This window comes from Macrosteles quadrilineatus, unplaced genomic scaffold (genome assembly GCF_028750875.1).
Source record: "Macrosteles quadrilineatus isolate MER2022 unplaced genomic scaffold, UCM_ALF_1.0 Scaffold_1__1_contigs__length_201487025, whole genome shotgun sequence".
Lineage (NCBI taxonomy): Eukaryota > Metazoa > Arthropoda > Insecta > Hemiptera > Cicadellidae > Macrosteles > Macrosteles quadrilineatus.
In genome coordinates, this window is record NW_026542594.1 from 73,809,037 (window position 1) to 73,822,907 (window position 13,871).

At 33.2% G+C, this 13,871-nt stretch overlaps 1 protein-coding gene across 2 annotated transcripts in view; it reads right to left on the reverse strand.

Annotated features, from left to right (window-relative positions):
* Positions 1 to 13,871, reverse strand: part of LOC128983597 (methenyltetrahydrofolate synthase domain-containing protein) — a 75,803-nt gene that overhangs the window by 41,415 nt on the left and 20,517 nt on the right. For both annotated transcript variants that reach the window (XM_054402942.1, XM_054402941.1), the window contains exons 3-4: positions 6,772 to 6,858; positions 3,871 to 3,988 (exon numbers count right to left, since the gene is read on the reverse strand). In XM_054402942.1, the coding sequence (XP_054258917.1) occupies positions 3,871 to 3,988; positions 6,772 to 6,858 (205 nt within the window). The remainder of the gene's footprint in view (positions 1 to 3,870; positions 3,989 to 6,771; positions 6,859 to 13,871) is intronic.

The window sequence follows — 13,871 nt, forward strand, 5'->3', positions numbered from 1 at the left end:
ATCAAGGCATATATTCCACAATCCACATTGTTACTTTGTTGTGGGACAGTAGCTTTGTTCAAGGTTGAGTGTTCATTTAAACTTAAGTGTCGTGAAATCTTTTTGATGACCTGCTCCGCATGATGTAAGTTATACTCCCCAACTGAATCAAAGTAGAACCAGTTTTTATTCGTTGTTTGAAGTAATAAAAGGCTCCAATGTGAACCTCCATTTTTTTCATCGGCAACTGAGTCATTAATAGGAAAAAATATGTAAGATTTATTTTTCATATGCAGAGGTTCAATTAATATGTCAATTTCATCTAAGCATTTGACTGCCTGTGTTAATATAGAATTCATCAATAATATTTCTTTTCCAATAACTTTGTCTGAAAGTAACTCATAATATGATCTAATAGTTTCATCATTTATAAATTGTGGTTCCATTACAGACAGACAGGTTGTATGTAGGCCTATACTTGCAGCATTTTCATTTTTTTTTTTTAGAATTTCATTTTGAGCAGTTCCTGAGTCACTTGTTTGCAGGTCTGTACAATTGATGACAGTGTCTGGTGTTTTATGTGTAGGCTTAGGTTTAACTGATGGAGTTTTTTGCTTTGGTGTACTTGAACAACCTTTTCTCAGTTTTTGGGCTTTTTCAATTTCATCTAAAGCTTGCTTAAACCTAGGGTTATTTTCCTGTGAGCTACTAAGCTGAATTTTGCTTCCTTTATATTGAGAAATACTGTTTTGTTTAACTACTCCTGTTTCATTTGTCCCAAAGAAAATTACGTGAAAGTGTTTAATATTATTCTTTACTTCTATTTCATCTATGATAGCTGGCCAAGCAGAATAACCACGGACTTTGGCAAGGATAAGATCACTCTTTTTAAAATCATTGTTCTTGTTGATCATCTTGAAATATGTAATGTACTAAGTAGTAAGGTTTAAGGTACCTACTTCAGTTGCAGTTTAATTTTAAATAGGACATGCATTGTTTAAAATTGTAAAATAAAAGGTAAAACTTGAGATAAAAAAAGTAAATAGTAAATAGTGAGCTTAGTTGTGTTTCAATCCTGAAATGTTTATAAACATTTACAATAATTTAGGACACAAAGGCTTGAATGAATTGTGAAAACCAAGTTATCTGTTAAACAATTAATTATCAACAGTCCAGGAATAAAGTAGATACAGGCTATCTGTGTAGAGCAGCAGAGAGTCAAAGGTCAGGACTGGCTCTTATCTGGTAGACAGATAAGGATCCTGATCAGTCTGGTACCAACAATTCTTCTAAAAGTTGAATAGGTTTATATTTTCTTCATACAAATTAACTCACTAAATAAATACCTTCTTTCATTAGAAAAATAAAAACTGCACACTTTAGAACAAAATTTTTGTATTAAAAACCACTTAAAACACTAGAATTTCACCAAAAATCGGGAGCAAACAATCCTTCAACTTATCACATCTGGGACTCTTATACTTTTTCTACACAGCTGAAGTCTTGAAGAATAACCTACATAATTCTATAAGCAGATTCGGCCTTGGTAGGTGCGGGGACCAGTGCAGACATTCCAAGCGGGACCCTTTACCATAAAAAAAGTAGTAGCTGAACAATACTACCTAACACGAATATCAATTTAAAATATTAGTATTTGTACTCTTTTAGTGTAAAATTCACAGACTTTTTATAGTTTTTAGCGAATTTCCCAGTACTCATGGTAAGACCTGGACCTGGGGCCGATTTACTTTTTCATTTTGAGGTCCCCAGAGGCCAAAAACACCATCCGTTCAAATTCATATATATATATATATATATATATATTTATATATTTATATTATATTTATATATATTTTATTTATAAATTTATATATATTTATATATCACATTTATAATATTAGTAAGATATATATGTGTCCGATAGCACGATAACTCGAACAAAATTCATCCGATTTTGATGAAATTTGGTATAAACGTGTAAACCTACGTTTATTCAAACGAGTTCGCGGACCAGCAGGATCGGACCATGGGAACGGGGGTTTATGGGGGGTTTTATGGGGCAAAAATGAGTTTTTCCCATTTTTGACCCTAAAAACAAAAAATTTTGGAATTTCTTCCCCAACCATTATGTAGAGCTTAAAAACAGAAATAATTTAGTATATTGAAGCATTGTTGTATGCCTAGTGGTTACGGAGAAAATTCAAAAAAAGTGTAAATTTAAAATTCCTATGTTATTCTTATGGATAAAATGAAAACTATTGTAGTTTACTTGTTTATGGATATATGTTGATACAAATTGGCAAATTTATTTATTTCATCCTATACTATTGGCGGTTGGTCAAAAGACACTTTTTACCTTACCCGTAGCAGCAAACCTAAGCACTCGTTAAATCTAATGTTATTTAAATTGGGGATAAATATGTCTAATTTGAGGAAATATTTGAGTAAAAATGTAATCAGACAAGTTGAAATTCGCTTAGTCTGCAGGTTTGCTGCGGCGGGGGTATTTAGTATTTAGCACCCCCTGAGATGTTGGGCCCTGTGCGACTGCATCTTTCGCACATGCCTAAGGCTAGCTAATGTTGTAAAATGTGTTGTTGAACTGAGGAGTTATTTATTAAAAAAATAACTTAAAAACCATAAAAACTTACAATACTTGGAAAACACAACTTATACATAATCAATCACCTATCATTTTTATAAAAACCAATACGTACTTAGTTGGGTGGCCATGGATATTTAATACTGTCATATAAATATAGGCCTACTCATATAAATTGAGTGTAAATATTATTAGCTATCACAAGTATGCTGTACCTTGTTATAACTTACTAGGATAAGACAAACTAGAAAACGTGTGATAATCATCTTATATTTATTACATAAACCATTATGTCAGTAATATAAATTTCCAATCCAACCTCCTAATTATGGTAATGTAAATGCTGCCTATAGTTGCGGTGCATATGTAATTTCGTGGTATTTTGAATGAAGCAATTTATGATTGGTGGTGATAGATAGGTAGAATATGTAGAATCGTGTACTTTTTTTCCTAAGACACTAGGCACGAGCCCGGGATTGTTTTTCACATTACTTCAGGCTAGACCTAGGGGTTGTGGCATTATCACTTAGATGAAATCCATTGGTGATTTTGCGGGCTTTGAACCCAGGACCTCAGGAACCGAAGTATCACGCTCTAACCACTACACAAGCTCGCACCCCCAGCGGTTCCGAGTCTAAAAATTGGCTTCACTAAGATTTTAACTTTTTTTTAAATAATAAGAAATTGCTGTATTGTGTTTAAAACATGGTTTGTTAAGAAAAAGTCAAAATAATTGTTTGGAAAGCCAATTTTTAGACTTTGAACCTTTTTATGCATCATGACAGTTCATTTACTTTGTAATTACACCAAAAAATTGTTGTAACACTGATGACCAGCCCTGTATGTCTTTAACTAATTAGATCACTGAATACTTTAAGGCTACAACAAACTGCAAGCGTTAATAAGAACTAGAGATATAAGAAAAATAATCTAAAAAAATTTTCAAAGTATGAAACGTTCATAAGAAATGTATGGGGGAGAGTTTTCATTTGAATAATATATCTTCCAAACGGAAAAAAGACATTTAAAAATCTAGTTTGTACATCATTAAAAAATTTAATTATTATTTTCCAATATAGGATCCAAGATGGCGACTGAAAACACCAGCTAGGCCACATTTTCAGACAAAACACCCGGTAGTACACAATTCTACATGTGATTACCTATCTATTGCCACCAATCATACAATTGCTTCATTCAAAATCCCACAAACCTTCCTGTATTTACAAATATTCCTACACTACTAGAAGAAGAGATTACTAAATCAAGTTTGACTAGGTGTCACTTACCATCCATTGATACTGCAACAGATCCCAAAACAATCATGTCAACATGGATTTTTTCATCTTGATCAACAACTTTACCATATTGGTTTATACCACGCATTTTGCAAGCTGTTCTTAGTACCTGTAGAAAAATCCCATGAATAATTTTGAGTGTAAAAAATGTGTTATGAATTACTGTTCTTAGTAATCAGCTGAAGTATTTATTTACTTTTTGTTTGTATTAGAAATTTCAATTTGTTTACCTTTCCAGCTATGTAAGAATTTAAGTTTATTAAAGCCTTATTTTCTTAAAAGGTTCAGTTATTCACAACAAATTTAATAAACTTAAATTTATTAAGATAATACAAATAAAAATGGAAAGGCTTTTAAAACCAGACAGGTTTGATATAAATCCTGAAAATCCATCTGCAAGTAGAGCATTCAAACACTGGTTCAGGACACTTAAAAACTTCATATCTGACTCAGAAAATACTGAAGAGAGGAGACTTAACGTGTTGATTTATTTTCTTGCTTCTTGCTACAAGTACATTTCTGAATGTTCCACGTTTAAGTCAGCAGTTTAAATCTTGCAAACTATTTATAATCCTTAGAAGAATTAAATTTATGCTCGACACATGCTAGCAAACCACAAGCAGAAGAAAGAAGAAATCATAGACAAGTATCTACAAGAGCTTAAACTTCTAAGTAAGGATTGCAATTTTCGTACCATAGATAGAAATAATTTTCGAGATTAAGCCGTTAGAGATGCCTTCAGGTTCAGTAGACCCCCTCTTAACCGACCCTAATGGGACCGGACCTAGGTCGGATAACTCAAAAGGTCGGTAAAAACGGGCAATCCTTAAAATCATAACACAATGAAGTGCTATTCATTTGGAATTATATAATCATTATTTTGAAGTCATACTTGATAAAATAAACTTAAAATCCATGTGTGTAGCCCTGAGCTGTTGGACATAATGTAATACTAAATTACTTACGTAATTCCCGTCACAGCTCAATAAAATATGTCAATTCAGGACATGTTTCGGTGTTAAAACACCATCGTCAGCTTCAGGTACATATGTAGCTGTCCCTTGCTAACCTGTGCGGTCGGTCATCTTTGGTTAGAACAGGCCTGTTTCTTAAATGTTTAATTGTTTTATGTATTTGTTTGTGTTCGTTCTGTGTTTATCTTCTGACGATGTTAACAACTGATCAACTCTACATATGTACCTGAAGCTGACGATGGTGAACACCAAAACATGTCCTGAATTGACATATTTTATTGAGCTGTGACGGGAATTACGTTAGTAATTTAGTCTTACATTAAAATAAACTACTCTTATCTCCTTTTTCGTATTGATAGGAAAGTCACAAATAAACACAAAAAACGGTTAATTCAAATATGCCTACTTTCAGTGGAATTATATATTATAGTACTAGGCAAGAGGCAATAAAAATTCCTATTTTAATAAATTTAGTACTGTAATTTATTAATTGATGCTTTCCAAATCCATCGTAATACAGTACAGAGCCCTTTGTACAAATTAAAGATACAAGCAGCCATTTTGTTACAAGACAGGATGTTTATTTATAGCCTCTCACTGGAGGCTCGAGGCACAAAAACTATCTTGACCTTGGAGTTGTTAACCCCCTTCCCTGCCCTCCCCACAAGTTGCTTTATTTGTTTACTCCAGCGATAAGATAATCAGTTCTCAAAATCGCAATTTACGATGTTATAAATTTGCCGCACAGATAACAAATCAGATCAGATATGCTCGCACGAACTATGATGACAAACTGACAATATGCTATATTTTTTGTGATCAATACTAAATAGCTTATTCTTAGTCATATCCTGTGGAGATAAGCGTATGGTTCGGTTCTCATTGCCCAGCTTGGGAGCGGAAATGTCGAGATTCCTAGAAAGCGGTGGTTAAACCGAACTGCTCTCAAAGCATGGTCAGTTAAAACACAGTGTATTATTTTACGATCAAAGGCGGATAATACGATTATCTGTTAATACGAGGTCGATTAAGGGGGGTCTACTGTATCTATGGCTTCCACAAACCTAAAGTCACCTATCAAAGGTTATGTTTCTGTGAACTTAAGAGTTCTCTGACCATAACTATGAGCACAGAAAACATATTACTATAACCCAGAATGCCAACCGCATGGTAAAAAGCATCAAGTGTTTTGTCATTGCACTCAAGTTTTGAATAATAAAATTAAAGTCTACTTTTCAATTTGTTTGTTAAAATATTGTAATTGCAGGAAGAACAAAAAACCCAATATTCTGTTCAATTGATAAAAAGTACAGTGCAATAAATCAAATTGTTATATATTTTCGGAGTTTCAACAACCTTGGTATTTCATTTTTAGCAATACAAATTCGTTCAAAAGAGTTTTGGTAATTATAGTAAATAAGAAGCCACTACAACAGATTCACATTGCGGTGCAACACTAAAATTAGTGTGGTAGTGCGCAAAGTAGAGTCTGTGTACATATATAAGATTGTTTTCAGCTCTGGAAGAACTTTAAACAGTACCAGGGACGTCCCCTAAGGATCTCTGGGAATGATTTTATTCTACAGGGCCCACTCAATTTTTATTTAACACCAAGCTTCCACTGCCAACGCTCTGTTGTTTATTTTTATTCAGTTTGTTCTTCCAACCCAGGGGCAACCAAAATTTGTTAAGAAATAATTGTTATAGGACCATTTGAGAATATTGCAGAGAGATTAGTAGTATATATTTAAATATATAAACCAGAGTATTTTCTTTTTTTTCTTTACACAAAATAAATTATATAGCAACCGTTGGTTGGTTGGTATATGGTAAGATTTAAGAGCTTGCTCGGTCTATTTAACTTCGTGTCCCGAGGCAAGGAGTACAATAAATTCTCAAATAAAATCCAGAGACTTACATGTCTATTGACATCTTCAGGAAGACAGACTTTCATAAGCACACCATTTGCAAGTCTAGGAATCGGAACCAAAAGAGTCTTATTTTCCTGAAAAAAAAATAATAATGGAACATGTATTGTTAAAGAAATGTTAGATCATTAGCGAAGCCAGGGATATGTAAAGGGGGGGGGGGGGTTCACATAGCAGACCGGGGGGGTTGGGGATGTCTGGGAGCAACCCACGTAATATTTAGGACATAAAAAATGAGTTATTTTTATGGACCATTTTAAAAAGTAAGTGTAAAATGTTATCTAAAATTGTGAGTATTTGATGGGTAAAAGTATACTCTGTAAAATAGTGCATTTGATTTATTCATCAAATGGACCATACAGTATTTTAAAATTGAATAAAATTGTCTATTGATTGCAAATTTACAGGAAAAGGTGTAGTAAGAAGGACCAGTTCCTAATGTTTCAGTTCTGCATTTACACAGTTGTGCACTTGTACATCAATTTTGTATTAATTGTCATTTATCCACATTGTTGTATCAGGTTACGAAATCAGCATTGCAGCAGAAGATGATTAGTATGTTACTAGTTACTGTAGCCCCAATAATTCTAGAGTTAACCCTTTCCACTCGTACATTCTCGTCCAACCATTCCACTAGTATGTCGCGGCCGCCGTGACATTTTCTGCATCGGCTTTTTATAAATCCCTTTTATATAGTGTTTGCATGTTTTGAACTTGTGTTGAATACACGGGTGCCCATTCCTTGCACCAAATTCCTTGTTTGATTTTTTCATTCTCAAAATTAACTTGACACATAGCCTACTAAACAGCTACCGCTACCGGTAATTAAACTGTCACAGTATGACAATTTCTTCCAAAGAATCAAATGACCCAGGCATAATTATTTAGGAGAGCCAATATACGCTTGAGGAACATCACAAGCTTATATGTTGATGTTCATGTTGTAAAAATTGTAAAATAATTATCATAATACTAGTTTCTATGAATCAAGTATATATCATAATTAACAAACCTAAACAACCTACAATATTATAGGTCTTAATAGGCAATGAGATTATTTGAGAATTATTTCATAATGAACGGTAGAAAAAAAAAACTCAAACTGCAGATACAATCTATCTATCTATATATTAATAGGCAAGCATGTTTCTTTAAAACCTTTTTTCTCAGCTCGTGTGCATCGTAGGGAAAATCTACGCATACCGTTAGAAAGCTATTTTCCTGTAGGTGTGCAGAATCCCTTTATAAATTTAAATAGGCTCAAAGATAAGCGCAAAAAATTAGTTTAAAAATTTGGAAAAATTTACATGGATCTTATGCGTTGCCATGCTGGTGACGAAATAACAACGAAATATAAACAGAAAATCAAAACAAATGGAAGAAACTACAATCACATGTTTTATTTACAGTGTGGGGTGAAACATTAACATAAGTGAGTACATTACATATTTTTGGTCGAGTTTCGACCACTGGACATTACTCGTTTTAATTTAATAAGCAAACCATAATCCTTTGACAGCAGTTGGCAGGGAGTTGTTCTCATTGTCAAACATGATATGAGTCAGAAAGTGGAAATCCAACTAAACGTATTTATATATTTTATAGCCATTATAAAATGATTTATTTTTATCCAGACTCCTCGGGACCGAGGCCAGTCCGGATAATGGTTTTCCGGTTAAACCGACGTCCCCAACAACTCGTTAAAACAGACTGTTTACTGTGATATTCGACTTAAATTTAGGAGATCATTGTATTTAGACACGTGATCACTGGTCTCAAATCTTTCCCACGAGAACAGTCATTTCAGTACTGCCCACTTCCTGCCAATCTAGTCCGGTTTTAAACCAATGTGCTGATAAAAATTGTCCGGTTAAAAGGTGTCCGGATAAGAGGGGGTCTACTGTACTAATGTTATAATTCTGAAAGTTTGTGCGTTTGTGTGTGTGTTGCTCAATCACGCATAAACTACTGGACGGATTGGGCTGAAATTTGGCATGATGATAGCTCAACCGATTAACATTTAGGCATATTCAAACCCCAGTGGCTCTGTAGTTCCCCATGTTAACCTTATGAGTATTCATATTTAAAGGGAATTAAAGAATTTAGTCAGCTGTTTCAACTAAAAAAAATGGTTCTATTATATGCAAAAGCATTGAAAGTTGTAAGATTTACCAACAGGGTGCAGCACTATAATTTTTCTGCATTTATGAAAAACAGCTAATTTGATCCATTGCCTATTTTAACTAAGCAGCAACAAAAAACTGTGATATGCAATGAGAACTGTTAAAGTTGGACTCTTTACAGTTATGTTTATGTTTTTAATTTCATGAATAATTTGTGATATTTTGCTAACTACTAATACATTTTTTTTTTTTGTTTATAAAGTGGTAGAACATTATGGCTATGGTATATGTGTAATACTAAAGTATACCATAATTTTAAAGCAGCAAATTTTATCAAAATGTGTCCTCCTCCATTGCAAATGCAAACTACAACTGCAATAAGCATTTTATACTTATATGCCAACCTCGTACGAAGGACGGTACTCTGCTAGTTACTTATTTAATACGCAAGCAGGTTTTTTGTGACAATTACTCCTCCGAACTACTGAACCGATTGACACGTTTTTGGTGTCATTGGAAAGAGCGTAGCGTGAAGTTGTGCAGGAAACTCTCTTTTTAGGGAAATAATTAGAGATTGAGGTCCTGGGGCACTTTAAATTTTTGTATTTCTCCATAAGATTAACATGGGAAACAAACATTGTTATGAAACTCCAGCTTTTGTCAGAAATTAAAAGTGAGAAGAAGAACATATGTTAATGTAAACATTCAATAAGTTTGCTAATTTAAGGTGTTGGGGAAGCTAATTTTAAAATGTAGCTAGCTACAACTACTGCTACATTTCCAAAAAAGTAGTTTGCTACAACTACAGCTACAATGAAATGTAGCTAAAGCTATAATTTTAACTACTTTTCCAAATACTTTACTTAAATACTTTTCAATGAAATGGCGACCATACAAAGTAGGTATACGTTATTCCACACACATTAGGTAAATTGAAAATTAGTTGCAACTACATTTTTATTGAACAAACATTCAAACAACAAAATCTCATTATTGTATCCAACATTACTTCTGAAAACAACTTATTCCTAGATTGTATTTAATTTGTTGTCATCATAAACCTAACATTACAACAACACAACCAAAATATTTGGGTGTTCCATCATATTTAGTACTTATTTTTAGGCCTAAGTATCTTATATAAATTTCATTAAGTTCAAATGGCATACAACCAAACTATATTTTATAAAAGTTCATTTTATTTATTTTATGTAAATTCATTTAAAGATGTCTTATATAAACTTTTTTTGTCCTAAAAAGACGCTAGACTTGAGTTTGGAATTGTTTTTCACATTACTTTATGCTAGACCTAGGGGTTGCGGCCTTAACACAACCGCCATTGAAGTGCCGTCAATGAGTGGAAACCTTGTTAGTAAGCTATAGGTTACGATAATTTAATAAATGTAAATTTCCTAGCCATATACAACACTGATTCAAGGTCTTTTTCCCGGTTATCAAAACTTCAGTTTTATACACAACAAATCTCTAATTTCATTTACTGTTACAATACACATTATTGAACTTGCGATTAATAAAATCCTTTATCTAAGAAAAATTGTTTTTAAAATCACTTGGTTTGGATTTTGCTTTCAAAACGTGATCGGAAATGTTTGTGGTATTTGTAAACAACATTTAATGTAAACATATCAGTGACAGCTAGAAAAATAATCTTGGTACGAACAGCTGTTCGTTATTTCATAGATGATTATGTGATGGGACATTTGGAGAAAACTTGACAAAAATCGCACGAAATTGTGGTTATAAAAGTCCGTCATTTTATTTACAAAGTAGTGAGGCCATATTTTAATGGCTAAAGACACACTCGCCAATCCAGTGAATACAATAAAATGATTTGGATCTTAATAGGTACTCTCGTTTTTCAGGAGAAGGCCGCGTAAAATGCCTCTTGGGCCGTAACAGACAGAAATAGAGATGAGACTTGTTTCGGCTTCTTTAATGTATAAAACATAAAAATAACCTAAAAATTTATAATTTTGAACAATGTACAGACAAAACTCTAATTTTATTTATATATAGATGGGTCGTTGGAAAGCTTAATTCGTGTAGATTTGCAAATAATTATGAAAGTTTGTTTTTGTCATGATTTATGGTGAAAAAAAAGGTTTTCCATAAGAAATACATTGAAAACAGTGTTTTTCACACTTTTTATTTGTGTACGACTTTTGGCTGCCCTTTTTTAGTATTTCCAAGAAGTGCATGGTATCAATTTGTAGGAAATTTTATTCTCTTAAGAATATCACCTTCCACTTTGGTCAATTTCCTCACCATTTAAAAGTTATTTGTAAAAAGCTAAGCAGCTTCCAAAATTATAGTAATGAGAAAATACCGTACCATCGAAGTATATAACACAACTGGAATGCTAGGTACATGTTCACGAAAGTGCGCCGTTGTGTCAGCCTTCCCCCACCATCATGTGGGACCCGGCGGATTTTAGCCAATTCATAGAATAGTGCGCGAAGTTGTTAACTCGCTCCTAGCCTTCAATATTAAAGATTAAGTACAATAATGTTTATATATTCGTAATCTGCATTAAATACAGAATGTAATGTTATAAATAAATTTTACTTTTGATTTGAAATAGAATTTCCATAGTTAAAGAGAGTCAACGATTTCTTCATTGTGACATGAAAAAAGTTAGTATGCAAGGAAGTATGTTATTTTTGGGCCAGAAGCAAACTTTAAGCGACAAAGTTGTAGTTGAAGAGATGATTTTTAACATGTGATCAAGAAATTTACTCTTAAGTGTTTAGTTTTTTTTAATGATTAACTAGATAACCTGTTGCTCGAAATCGAGCAAAACTGCAACTTGTAATAAAAAAAAATAAACAACAAAAACATAAAAAGCAAGACCTCAATCAAAGAGCAATTCTAAAGTCTATGACTGATTATAGAAATACGAAAAATATTATGTTGTAACAAATTATAAAACTAACCTACAATATTTAAATATAGATCCGCTCTCATACTGCTTTGGTCATTATTGTTATGTATTGTAGGTGGGGTTACACGTAATATAGCACTCTTAAATTATTTCTACGATAGGTTCTGTTTTAGGCGTGTATAAATTAGGGGCCCCAACCAAAGTCTCCAGTTGGGAACATTAGAGGGCAAGCAAGTGGATCTAACGACGGATCTAGAACGGATTCGTGTTTAACATTATTAGTAAAAAAAAAAAAAAACTAAGATTTATTTGGTCTGTTTTCAGTTTTAAAAATAGCGGCGACATTTATACAGGTCGCATCATTTAGCGAGGGAAGTCACTTATTTTATCTTTTACTATGTACATAAGAATCACCCTCAACTCCTCGGAGCTCTCGTCCCTACACATTTCTGCCACAGTTTTAAAAGATTGGGCAAATGGAATGGCAATGTCACCATATTTCCCACATATTTTTTCATTGAATCTTTCCTTTCAAGTGTTATGGATCTTGAAATTGTAGATCCCCTGTATGATCCTCTCATCTAAATGAGTTTCAGAGCTGACCATGGCAAAGGCGGAATTGAATTGACAAATTTTATTCTAATAATTTCTAGATCCATGCCTCACAGCCCTGATTTCAAATTGGGAGTTTCCAATAAGTTCCTGAAAGTATGGTGGATTCCGCAGATGAGGTAAATGGTTCTCTCATTTATGGCAACAAAGAGTAACAATTGAACTGTATCGGCCAGACTCTTTTTTTGTGCTTAAAATGAAAGCCACCACAATGTAAACAACACCACCTGATGGTTGCCACTCTGTAATCTTCAAATGATACATTGGGAGATTGATGCAAGCGGCCACGTTCGCGTTTCCTCCAGCCACTCCCAGTCTTCGTCTTACTGGTGGCATATGATTTTTAATTTAGATAAATTACAAAAGTTAACAAAACAACAGAAAATACTACAACGGAATTGTTATACACATTGTAAAGTACATGATATGGTGATGTAACTGCACTCGAAATAATCACTTTCAAACATTCATTTCATCACTACACCAAACTGTAACCAAAACAACACGATAATTCAGTAAAATACGATGTAAGGTAAATACATTCAACTATTTACAAACAATTTGTTGTCAAGTTTTGTTAGGAAACTCTTTATTTAAGAAACAGGTTTAGTTAACAGATGTTTGGATAAAAATATAAAATTCCGGCTTTGCTCTGGAATAAATAAGTCCTGCAGTCTATGGTCAAACTTAAAAACTAATAATAAAAAGAATTAAATATTTATTCTTACTAAACACTTTGTTGTCTAGTATTGATAGGATGCTCTTCTTTATGAACCAGACTTAGTTAACAGATTGAAACAAAATATAAATTCCAGCTTTGCTCTGGATGTTTTAAGTCCTGCAGTCTGTGGTTAACCTTAAAAACTATTTCAAACTACGTCCATATGTTATTTGTAAACAAAGGGAAATGAGTTTGATCAAATGTCAACAGATGGCGCCGCCTTCCAAATCGTAGCCCTTAACTGTACATAAGTGGTGCCCTTTCCAAATATTCTGAGACGTATTTGCACATCTACATGAAAATACCTTTAATTTGACACCTCAAACTTTAAAATCCATCTAGCCATTATTGAGTTATGACTGTGAAAAGAAAACTGCTTGCGTATTAATATATAGATAGCGCGACGAGGTTGATTTTATGTCACACCAACCTCCTCAGTCCAGCTCCAGCAACTCTTTACGTTTTTGCTACTTGATCATTGTAAAGCTAAATAAATGTTAACATTTTTCAATAGTTGATATAAGTTAAAGAATACAACTATTCTATGGATGTGATCATATATTTAATTTATTTGCAGAAGATAAATATCAATACCGACCGGTACTGGGCTGCCGCCCATGAATGAAGCTGTTAGGGACACTGTTTTACAAAACTGTTTCTTTCTCCAATGCTAGGAACATTATGAATGAATGTAACAAAAATAAGTTAGGTGTAAGGCAGAGATTGAAGAGA